The sequence below is a fragment of the Typha angustifolia genome, chromosome 5, assembly GCF_048772165.1.
Source record: "Typha angustifolia cultivar Huaian chromosome 5, ASM4877216v1, whole genome shotgun sequence".
NCBI classification, from domain to species: domain Eukaryota; kingdom Viridiplantae; phylum Streptophyta; class Magnoliopsida; order Poales; family Typhaceae; genus Typha; species Typha angustifolia.
In genome coordinates, this window is record NC_133243.1 from 6,615,665 (window position 1) to 6,627,971 (window position 12,307).

Consider the following 12,307-nt stretch of genomic DNA (forward strand, 5'->3'; position numbering starts at 1 on the left):
CTCTCGTCTCTCGACGATATTAATTAAAAAAAAAGTTTAATGACTGTCTTAGTAAAGTAATTAATAAAAAAAGACATTTCAAAGGTTTTACAAAATTTGTGTGAAAATAAGCACTATTTCAAGAGTGTAATTAATTATCCCTGCATATATAAATATAGCATCATACCAGAATTTTGTTTTGTATTTCTATCTCAAGTATATTGGATCAATAAGCTAACATCTAAGGCCGGACATGAAAACCAAACATATAAAAGTTTGGTACCCAAATTAATTGTGTTTCATATCTATTTGTAGCAGAGAGACAAGCACCACCTTATCCACATCGAATAAGACCATGATCACCATTATTGTTGTTGATGCAAGTACTAAAACTACACCCTCGAAGACAAGGACACAACATCCGATTTATTGAGCATGACTTCAACATCCTCGATCTAGCTCCCTATTTCCACAAGACAACTAATGAGGCCGAGGAGCTTCCTACAAGCTTCAAAGAGGCAAATTCAACTATTAAGCACGGTTTTAAATAGCTTGTCTGACATTGATGTCATTCTCGTCCACAGATTCTATGCATCTACCTCACTCTAATTAAGCTTAACAACTGTCTGGCAGACAAAATCCCTTTCAAAGAAGCTTCTCCCCCGCTTCCTTCCAGCCTCCCAGGCATCGATTAATTGGAGTACAGCTCTGAAATGGAGGCTAAGGGTGTGTAATTAAATCATTTATGCCTATATTTTCCCCCCCCCACCCCCTTTTGACTATAATTGATTGGGATGGTGAAGCTCGTACTTAATTCATGGGATTTGCTATTTTGATCCCGTGCTGGGATCCAGGCTGTTAAAGACGCGTAACCATGAGCATGTAGGAGAAGTAATGCTCATTTATTAGTCAAAAGAGTTATTAAAAAAAGGAAAGAGAAGTTAAAGTAATATGGCATCATAGTAATAACATTTCAAAAAGAAAAAAGAATCTAATCACATGAATTTCTTTCCCCTTTTCTTCTTTGCAGTTAATTACGTTTAGAAACTTAAATTATTACTTATTTTTACATAAATTAATTTGTTATGAGACTTTGACCCCTTGTACTATTAAATATTTCTCAACCTCGTGATGGTGGTACAAGAGAACGTCAATAACCAGCTTGTTATATCACGCTCTTTCACATACAGCCCTTAATATCATGCATGGACATGCACAATCCACTATACAATAGTACTAAGAGTTGGGAAAGCTATTTAGGTTTGAACACCTCTAGAAAAAGTAGCTCTAATACTATAAACTATTAAATATCTCTCAACCTCAGTGATGGTGTTAAAGAGAAAACATCAAATAACCATCTTATTATATCATAGTTTTAATACAACTCTTCAGTTACAACCCTTAATATCATATATGAATATATGATAGATAATAAAATATACAATTCACTATACAATAATACTAAGAATTAGAAAAGTTATTGAGGTTTGAACCTCTTAACTCGTAGAAAAAGTAGTTATAATACTATATTAGATAATTAATTAATTGAAATTATTATGTAATGGACTAATAATATTTGATAATATTATTATTTTTTCTCTCTTGTTCCTCTAAAATAAGTATAAAATGATTTTTAGAGTGTTTATATGATAATTAATAAAAGAAATATTTTAGAGATTTTACATAATTAAGGAAGTCAAGATACCAAAATAAATAAATGAAAAGGTTATATAATAATTGATAATAATTTAGGAATTTAAGTATAATTATCTCTATAATTTATGTTAAAGAATAAAGTACAGTGGTACATAGCTTAGAAGTCAATAAAACTGATAATTAATGCTTTCACTCAGAGTACGATTATTATATAATATTTTTCTGACTAAAATGCTTCACTCTAGATTCTAAACTAATGGGGGCATGTCTTGACAACTGGAATCATATTTGGTCATTATATAATATTATATGATTCAATTAATAAGCTTGAATAGAGATTATTATTATTATTATTATTATTAATAACTTTTATTAATCTTTTACAGGTGTTTTAGGTGACTACTAAGATTTCCTCGAGGCCACAGCATGCGTTCCCTTTAGTTTTCACAAAGACTTCTTCAAATGATCACGCAGCCTAAGGATTTCATTATAAAATGATTTCGTACATGAGATTTATTTCAACTTTAATTAAACAGATCCAATGTTGTAAAATTAACCTAATCCGTCCTGATATTGACTGACCCAGTCGTTGGGTTAGTTTGAGTCTTTTTATTAGATAAATAATTAACTTAAAAGTCTAAGTTAAGCAATGGCCAACAATTTATCTAGCACGCTTTTAACAACGTGACACTAAGATCTATTAATTTATCAATTGCTTTAAAAGCTTAAGTTTTATTTAATTCTTCTCTAATGTGTATATATATAATGTACAATTTTTAATTATCCACTTAGAACAATTGAATTTTTATTTTAAACTTCACTAGTTTAAGATAGAATATTACGTCAACTATTCTTAGTGTATTTGGCTATTAGATAAAAAGATTAAACTAACAACATGAATTAGTTGAGAAAAATATACAACAAAATAAGAAGAGACAAGAGAAGAAATATAAGAATCATCATAAATTAAATCTAAAAGAAACTCTAAAAAATAGAAAATAAATTAAACCTTTAGAAAAATTATTAGTTATTATAAAGAGAATAATTATTTTCTCTCCAAGTCATTTATATTCTAATACTTTCTCTCTCTGGGCTTGTGATGATAGAGGTAAGAAATGAAGTTGGCTTAAATGAGTGAGTAAATGATTCAATCTCATGTTCTCTCTTTTGATACCATATTAATTCAATCACTACCTACTCTAAATACTTAATGGTTCGTTTGATTCCACATATCTATGCATGGAAGTATATGTATTTGTTGATACTGTATAGAGAAATAAATACTCATTTGGTCATTTGTATTACGTGAAACTATTTTTGTCGTACATATTTAGTTTCATGCATTAATAGATTGTATGTGAAAATTTTATCTGGTAGCCAGGATAATACCAATTTACTATCAAATGGAAAGCTTATAAAAAGAACAAATTAAGTACTTACAGAGAGGGATTTAAGTGTATGTCAGGAAAACAAAACTGTATTTCAGATACTGTTTTTTTGATATGATAGAGAAGCGAGAGTTAATTTAAGGTAATGTTATTTTATCTTTACATGCACTTAAATTTAAGTGCATATATCAAGAAACTGCACTTAAATTTTATATTTTAACAAGCTCAAAATAAGTATTTGAATAATAGCAGCACTTAAATTGTCGACGTACCGAAAATTAATTAACCACAAACAGCGCATAAAATAGGCGAGCAACTGATCACTTGAGAGACTCTGCCATACAAACAACACAACACAACACACACTGCAAGTAAAGTGAGAGTGGCCTCGCCTCGCACAGTGACAGTCACATGAAATCGACATCAGTATCACTCAATTCTAAAGCTACCAGTAGATTCTCACATACCCACAAGTGGATAAAATTAAAGCGAGGTATAAAAAGTACACGAAAAGGACGTCGGTTTCTCGAAAGTCAAGATCGCCAACGCGCTTCGTTGGAAGGAGGTCGACGATGGGGAGCAGACATAGCAGTTGGGATTTTGAGACATGATCGAGGCTCGACGCGGTTTTGGCCTCTGGAAGCCAGTGCAGCTCCAGCTAAGCTCTCCTGCACCATTATCTGTTTCCTTTTCTTCTCTTTTCCTCCTTGTCCTTTCGGATAGAGGACAAATTTGTAGATAGCACCCTAGAACTCAGACTGTTTGTGGGGTTTTTTTTTTTTTTTTTTTAATTCTTCCATTTTATCAGAAAGGAGAGGGGTGATTTATAAATAGGATTCAAAACAAAAAAAAAAAAAGAATTTCCCTAGGGAGGACAAGTGTTCAGTACTGGTTGTTGGCTGACGCTGCGCTGCGTTGCGTTGCGTTGCGGTCGCGTCCACATCTCTCCACGTCGCCAACTCTCCCCCACAGTCGCATATCCACGAAGCTGCCTCGGCCGGCCCCAAGAGAATCCCAGGTTGTCGTATAATTATTTTACTCCCTGTCGCCTTGTGTGAACAAAGCGAAAGGCTCCTTAGATCTAATGACTTCCCTTTGTTTTCTCTGGCATAATAGATCTATATTCTTAATAGGCTTAACGTCTTATGCCTTCCATCTACGATCTACCCATGGACGTTAATAAGTAAAAATACCTCCATCCCATGCATGTGGTGGTTCGACCAATCTACAACTGATGCCATATGGTCAACTCATCGGCTGATTAGTTCCAATTAGGGGTCTCTTTTTACTTAATCATGAATAGTATGATTTGGTCATCTGTACTGAATTATATGTCTTGTGTATATATTAATGTAAGTCATTAGTTTGAACGGGCAATTGGAACAAAAACAATAATGGGTTGATAAGAAACTATTATACAAGTGTGTCGAAAAAAGGAGTACTAAATTATTCTAAACTAATGTACCTTCTGACCTACTGCGTTACGAAGTTTGTCATACGACTATTCTATCCTGCCATGGTAAGCATCTATAAATAAGCCACTTATCCCTCGATTGCCTTTCACGAATTCAAAGAATCCAAGTTGTTACAAAAGAGAGACAAATCCTACAATAATTAATATCTCGAACAACAACACTCACCAATGGTGAAGAGCAGCGGCAAAGTCCTCCAAAGCCCACAAAACTCCATGGGAGCAGTTCATAGTAACCACCACCAGAGTGCAGGTAGCAATGGGAAGAGGCAGTACAAAGGTGTCAGGATGAGGAGCTGGGGCTCATGGGTGTCTGAGATCAGAGCACCGAACCAGAAGGCTAGGATATGGTTAGGCTCCTACTCCACCGCAGAGGCGGCGGCGCGGGCCTACGACGCGGCGCTCCTCTGCATCAAGGGCTCCTCCGCCAGCTTCAACTTCCCCCCTTCTCTTCCTTACCACCTCCCGGCCGCGGCCATGTCGCCGAAATCCATCCAAAGAGTCGCGGCTGCCGCCGCCGCCAATGCCACCGCCAATGCCATCGTCAACCACCCACAGTCGTCGTTACCGCCGTCGCCTTATTCAAACACCACAGCCGACGACACGTCTGCGACGAGCCTGACGGAGGAACTGGTGGCAGAGGAAAGCTTGAATGAGTCGTTAGTTGATTTAGAGGCGTTCTTCCAATCGCCCAAGTGCATGGACTACATGCTCAGTGCATGCAACTTCTTTGCCCCTGCGCAGATTGAGGACTGGGAAGAGGAGGGTGAGATTAGCTTGTGGAGCTTTTGCTGATCAATTCCTGATATGCTTCTCTTTTTCTGTTACTTTTCTAAGCTGAGATCAGGAGAAGAGGGTACTGACTACTGCAAATGACCGCATTGGTCGTAGTATTTTGATTTATATTAAGTTAATTAAGGCAATGAATAGCTTCTGTGGAGCTACATATTTTAGGTAGTTTCCTGGGAGTGAATTAATAGATATATACTATGTTTCCAGTGTAAAAGGACTCAGAATGGATCCTATAAGTTCATGTGAACTTTAATAATGGAAGAATTTTTATTATTTGTTTGTTTCAGATTGATCTATGAAGGATGGCAAATGCACAGAAGAAAAGTTCATCACAAAAGGAACAAAATAGGAGTAGGCCCATAATGGATTTGCTTTAAGATGAAAGGCTAACATTATTGCTTTTAAAAAGGGAAAGGCAAACATTATACACCACAAGCTTGCTTTACATGTGAGGTGATGTAAAAATTAGTTTAGGAAGTCATAATGAAAAGTTTATGTGATTATTATAAATTCAATAAGGTGGTTAACTCGTTCGTTGTTCGGTGACATTCTGTGATCGATCTTTGATCGAGCCAGTCGATGCATCGTGATTCTCTCGTGATTGTGCATCTTAGTGCGATTTAAGGACAACCTAACCATAAGCGAACCTTGGTATGACTTTGGCTCGTATCAAGTCAGGTTAATTGGACCCAGACTCAACTCAATCGGCGGCTTTGATTCGCTAAGAATTGGTCAGGGAAACGCCCTAGTCGTCGTCGTCTTCTTCTTCTTCTTATCTCTCCCCTTGAGACTCTGCCGTCGGAGCCGCAAAAGAATCGAATTGCTCGAGAGGGAGAAATGGGTTACACTAAGGAGCAGCTTCTCGCGCGCCTCCAGGTTCATATTCTCGATCTCTTCTCTTCCTTTCGATCTCCGATGGGAAAGTTATCCCGATTAAACCTTGTACTACCCTCGGCTCCGATATATTTTGCCCGATTAGCTCAAATTCGGGTTTATATAGACTTCTTCAATGAGATTTCTTGATCTCTTTTGACATTTGATTGAGTTTGTTGGCTCGACCAGTATGTTTTTTATTACGAGTTGGCTGTAGTACTAGTAGAACTCAGTTAGTTTTCTTTACTTGAAATTAACTTGAAGTGTGCAATACTGCAATATTTTGAAAGGGGCATATAATGTTGGCTTGTCAGCAATGAATGCATAAGTTGAAGCATTTCGTGTGTTGCTGGTCGTGGTTTTTGAACCGCGAACTTTCAAAATGATTTCATTTCCATTAACGTGGTTGTAAACTCCAAATTGTGTATTTGTGAAGGTAATCTCATCATTTTCTGTGAAATTATTTGTACTAAAGAATAGTAGCTAAGCGCATACCCATGAAATACCAAAGGGGTATCATAGCCGATGTGCATTCCGTAATGAGTGGAGTATATATATAGTGAAGCATCTGTCCTGCTGCGTGTATATCTTGTCATTGTGGCAAGCTGAGCTGAAAATGGCTTTGTTTCTTGCCCATTTTTGTTGCCACACATGAGCAATTATCAATTTCATATTTGATAACCAGAATTAAACAATGGCGTTATGTTTTTAATGATAGATAGAATCGAGAAATAACATCAAGATCTAGTCCATAGTTGGCAGGATAGACTTGTTTCTGTATAGTGTGTGGCAAATCATTATGCAGTCCTAAAACTAACAGGTAATTTGTGCAGTTCCCTATTTCACCTAGTAAACTCAATACTTAGTCTTATCAAGCAAAAGATTAGACATGCCTTTTAATTTAGTTGATATTGTTCCATATGAAGGAACTTGATTTCCCTGGTTTGGCCTGATGTATGAGTGCAAATCCCATCTTAAATCTTCTTTTTTGTTCTCATAATTTATAAATTTTAGAGTTAGGATTATTGGATTCTCATTCTTTAGTTTCATTATGTTGATTCGTAATGGACTATAATTTAGGACTTCTTTGTTATGAATTATAGTTTCACATTTCCTGATAGACTTTTATTTTTCTTGAAATTATTTTGATCAAAAGTTTGTTTTACAGATTCTTGAGATCATGCAAGTAGATGGTCATAAAAGTCTCCTGGATGCATGTTTGACTATCTAAGTTTAGGTGCTCTGCATTCTATGAATTCACACAGTTAAACTTAGATAACAGACTGATAAAAAAACATCTCGACATTGTTTTTCAATTGGCCTGAAATGTTAGATATGATAAATTATAGATATTCCTCAAGTTATCGGATGCTTATCTGTATGAAATATGTTTCTCGGTTTCTTTTCTTTTTTACATTCCAACTCCTTTTACATTTCCTTATCGTTGAAAATCATAAGGAATATTAGCCTATTAGGGTCAATTTCTGGTTTATGAAGATCCAGTCCAGGCAACTTTACATTTAAGTTGGTTTTATTGGCTTCTATGAACCCAGCAGAAGTATATCTCTTCTGTTCTTCCTACTATTGGGTTTGTAGTGTACTACAGAGGTACCTCGGTGGACATTGGTGAAACGTTGTTGTGTTTTTCATTGAATGCTGGCCATAGATGCTCTTTGTGCTCCCTTTTCTAAAAGTGATGAATTACTACATCAAGAGAAGCCACTGAAAACTTTAAATTCATCATATTCCACTATAACATGGATATTCTTGGGCAACACCACAAAAAGGTTATTTAATGATTATACTTTGTTTGTTATTTGTAGGAGCTTAAGATCGATTTTACATGCTATGAACATCCTGTTGTAATGACAGTTGAAGCTCAGGTTAGTGGATGAAGAACTTGTTCTTTTTGCTCTCTCAAATAATATAATGCTGACAAAAATTTGGCTTTCATTAGGCAAATTATGTTGGGCATTTGGGAGGTGGACTGAGTAAAAATCTACTGTTAAAGGTATTCTGAGTCAAGATGATCAACTGTGCAGTTCATACTTGTTATAAATTTATAATCATTCAAATATTAAATGCCTAACTCTGCCTTGCTTCTTGACATGCAGGACAAGAAAAATAGATTTTACATCGTTTCTGCTCTTGCAGGCACAAAAGTTGACTTGAAAAGTACATTTCCGCACTTCATTATCTAGCTGCAAAATTTTGATTATCTAAGTTAATATACTGCTGATTATTTTTTTAACAATTAGTACTGTCCCAAAGGCTTGGTTTGGGAAAAGGAGGTCTGCGGATGGCTCCCGAGGAAGCTTTGCAAGAGTTACTTCAGGTGATCTCTCTCTCTCTCTCTCTCTCTCTCTCTTCCTTCTTTTAGTGACAGTGTCATCTTGTCTTGCAAGATCCTGCTATAACCTTTCTATCAGCTTCATGTTCATTGCATTATTGCTGTCGTATGTAAATTGTAAAATACTTAGGTACTTAGAACAAGTTTAGCCGTGTCAATCTCAAAAACCAGAAGTGGATGCGGTAGGTATTGAAGAATTACCATGTGTGATGATTAAGGGGAAGATAAAGAGGTCAAAACCTAGGGAAGATGATCCAATGTTAAATGTGGGCTGGCTATTTTTTTGAAGGATAATGCACAGAAACCAAAGGTGGTGTTGAGATAACCTCTATAAAGTGTGATAGAGATATTGTGGAAGCTTTAGCTGTGATGTACTCTTGGAGGAAGTAGACTAGTGATTGAAAATATTTTCTTTTGATCAGTGTTGGTTAAGTCAAGCTTATGATGTATGGTGTTGAAATGAGTGATTTTGATTGGCATGCTGACTACTTGTGCAGAGCATTGCTGATGCTAGGAATTATGAATTGGAGGATTCGGAGAATTCAAGCTAACCAACAATTAGTGAACCTGTTATGGGAAAGGGTGTCTTTGGACAGCATAGAGGAACACCAAAAAGAAGTTAGGTAGGAGTTAGTGTCTAGCTTGAGAAAGGACGTTGTCCAAATAGAATTGAATGGCAGAAATGTTTCATTCAGTTGATCTTAATTAGTCGGGCATTGGGACATAACGTTCTTAATTGTTGACTTTAAATATGTGTCATATGTAAAATGGTATATTACTGTGTTTATTTAAACTAAAACTTTCCTTTTCTATTTATTTCCCAGGTGCCATTAGGCTGTGTTACTCCATTTGCATTGGTTAACGAGTCTGCAAGGTATGTCATTTGTCTGATTTGCTACATTGAGCATCCTGATTTGAGTAGAAACCTTTCTTTCCATATTTTGAACCACATTAGCAGTAAAGTTGACTAGAATGCTAGTTTTATTTTATTTGCATTTTTTTTATTGCTATCTGGTGTGTGCAGAACTTTGCTCTCTTCTGTTTACAGTCAGTGGCACCAAGGATTGTTGTGTTAAAGGCCAACCTTGATTTGACACTACATATCACTGACGCATGCTATGTCGTTGGCACACTAAATAGCCTGGACAAGTCGAAAAAATATTTTTTAGTTCTTTCTAGGGACCTTAAAATAGGTTTGAAGACCTAATATAAAGTCCTTTAACACTAGATATTGGTGTAACATATGCAATTAGGTTCTAATACATCATTTTTATCGGATCTTCTGAGTTAGGGCAAATAATTTCGTGAAATCAAAATTTTACTCTGATTTCTAAAATGTGAAATATAATCTATATAGATCAAGCACCACAATATGAAGAGACATGAAAAGGGATGAAATAGATCCTAAATTAGCTTTATTTAAAAAGGTTGTAGTCAATTTCTACTTCCTAGAGGCACTTGTCAATATGGGTAACCATGAGATAGTATCGAGATATTCCTCCACCCCCCCCTGTATTTGGTGTTGACGATACGACTCGTGCTGATTGACGCTGCAATCCATGAGTGGAATCACAATTATGACATGATGGAAATGTTGGATCATTTCTATGATCAATGGATTGATATGCTTCTTGAACTCCACAAGCAACTTTTATTATTAATTTGCATTGAAGAATCTCAATGGTAAATTTTAAAGATTTAAAACAACTATGGTTTTGAGATTGCAAGCTTTCCTATGTGAGCTACTCAGCAGCTTTCTATCTGCTATATGCTGAGATCACAAATGCATGTGCTTGGATAATAATAATTAAATATAATTACTTATCTTAAGTTAAATATGTAATAATGTGAGATAAATAAAAAAAGAACCGTAAAAGAATATAACGAGAAACACAAAACATATTTTTGGGCCTGTTTAAATTTATTTTATGACCTGATTTCTCGGCAAAGATCATATTTAACGTAGAGTGAGCCAATAATGATATTGGAGGCCGTGTTGAGTCAAATAATACATTTTTCTATGGTCTTACTATGCTATACCTTTTCAATGCAGTACTGTTTCATTGTTGTTGGACCAAGGTTTTAAGGCTCAACAATGCTGCTATTTTCATCCACTCACCAATGATGTAACATTAGGTAAGGGTCAATCTTTTGCATGGAATCCTTAATGCTAAATTTATGTTAATTATTTAAGTCAAGTATTTTGTTGATTGGAGTAACTTCGAACATTGGCTGTGTAATTTTTTCTTTCATCCTTGTCCAAACTACTAATGTGGTTATTTTTCTTGTCATACTTTATGGCAGCTCTCAGTGCAGTCAACCTAGATAAGTTTTTGACTTCAATTGGAAGGCACCCAACATATGTAGACTTGGAGGTGATTTACTTAGAAGTAAAAGTATCTCGTTTATTCTTAAAGAGGATAAATGACAACAATTGGTTTGTATTAGGCTTCTCCATTGGTAGGTAAGGATCAACCACCTGATCTTGCATCCCTCATTCCATCTGGAGGTCCAAGTTTGTCGGCTGCAGTGGAGAAAGTGACTTCTGCTCATCTCCCAAATAAACATAATGTGCCTAAGGAGAAAGAGCCAACATATCCGTCAGGTGAAGCACTGTCAAATATGCATGACTTACTGTTTTTTGAGTGTACGATCTGTACTTGTTTTTGTTCTGCTTGCCCATTTTCTTTCTTGTTCATCTCTTTTCCCACTCTAGTTGTATTGGGCACTTGGTGCATAATCTGTACTTGGCTTTTCAGGAGTAGGCACAATGTCTGCAGTTTAATGATATAGGTCTTGTATTTCCTTATTTATCCTTGTAATACATACTGTCTTGGGTGACTGATTTTATCATATTCAAGCATAAATTTAACATGTCTTACATTTTGCAGTGGAAGTTAATAGTCAACTCAATCTTCAAAGTTTGACCATAACAGAGCGGACAACTGATCCACTGGCTGAAGCTACGGATGTTGATAAGTTTGTAAAGGAGGTCTTGGAAAAGATCTCCCCAGTTTTCCTGGCAGAGGTAATCAAGGTTTGGGTTTATTACTTCATATCACCTTTCATCTTTCTAAGATTTTATCTAATTTTGATTTGGTCAAACCGAACCTTGTAGGTAACCAAGTATTTGAGCACTGAATCCAAAGAACTACCAGAATCTTCAATTATAGATAGAGTCAGGGGACGCGTTACTCCTGATTTGGAGAGCATGACAGTGAGTATTAATTGCATTACCTTTTCTGATTATGTATACGTTGACAACTGGTAAAGATCCTTTCATAGTGCACACTATCTGACATCCAAATTCATCGCAGATGATTTTGAAGAATGCAGCTTACACAAAAGGATTTCATGCAGGTTTTGAAGGCATGCTTCATTTTGGTCTTAAAGGGCGAGCCTCTCGGAAGTAAGCCAATTCCTCATTTATTTATGGCATGGGCAGAAGACAATAATTATTTGAATTATTATTTAATCAAGATTTACTCACTTTCTTGCCATGGTATAAACGCTTTGAATTATCAAATACAACTTTCTTTTCTTCTAAGTTCTGTTCGACTTGTGATGATTATTCTCAACTTGCCTATAGTATGTATATGCCTGTTACAGAAATTGATAATTTGGAAGAATATATATTGAAAATTAGCTTGAAGTACAGAACTTGGTCAAAATGCTCTCATCCTTTGGAAGGATATAGGCATATCATCAGTGTTGCTCTTGGGTCTGCTGGGTTTGGCCCGAGGCCTAGCCCGCCTCATATATACAAAGAGGAAAGATCACAATGGCTATCAGAACAAA

General features: G+C 35.8%; 2 protein-coding genes across 2 annotated transcripts; both read left to right on the forward strand.

The window, feature by feature from the left end:
• The first annotated feature begins 4,533 nt into the window (after positions 1-4,533).
• LOC140760253 (ethylene-responsive transcription factor ERF014-like) lies at positions 4,534-5,559 on the forward strand. Its single transcript, XM_073097128.1, has one exon. It carries the CDS (start codon positions 4,666-4,668, stop codon positions 5,287-5,289), a length of 624 nt encoding a protein of 207 aa, XP_072953229.1. The 5' UTR covers positions 4,534-4,665; the 3' UTR covers positions 5,290-5,559.
• Positions 5,560-6,004: 445 nt separating this feature from the next.
• Positions 6,005-12,056, forward strand: LOC140760463 (uncharacterized). The gene is made up of 12 exons (XM_073097433.1): positions 6,005-6,162; positions 7,983-8,042; positions 8,117-8,170; positions 8,274-8,334; positions 8,418-8,494; positions 9,334-9,383; positions 10,563-10,645; positions 10,814-10,884; positions 10,958-11,114; positions 11,401-11,537; positions 11,628-11,726; positions 11,827-12,056. The coding sequence occupies exons 1-12, from the start codon at positions 6,124-6,126 to the stop codon at positions 11,920-11,922; spliced, it is 984 nt and encodes a 327-aa protein (XP_072953534.1). The 5' UTR covers positions 6,005-6,123; the 3' UTR covers positions 11,923-12,056.
• The last annotated feature ends 251 nt before the right edge of the window (positions 12,057-12,307 follow it).

What these genes read in the sequence shown, in the direction of transcription:
- LOC140760253 (XM_073097128.1), top strand. Translation starts at nt 4,666, where the DNA reads ATGGTGAAGAGCAGCGGCAAAGTCCTCCAAAGCCCACAAAACTCCATG.
- LOC140760463 (XM_073097433.1), top strand. Translation starts at nt 6,124, where the DNA reads ATGGGTTACACTAAGGAGCAGCTTCTCGCGCGCCTCCAG. An exon ending in AGCTTCTCGCGCGCCTCCAG is followed by an intron (nt 6,163 to 7,982) that starts GTTCATATTCTC and finishes TGTTATTTGTAG; the next exon opens with GAGCTTAAGATCGATTTTAC. An exon ending in AGAGCCAACATATCCGTCAG is followed by an intron (nt 11,115 to 11,400) that starts GTGAAGCACTGT and finishes TACATTTTGCAG; the next exon opens with TGGAAGTTAATAGTCAACTC.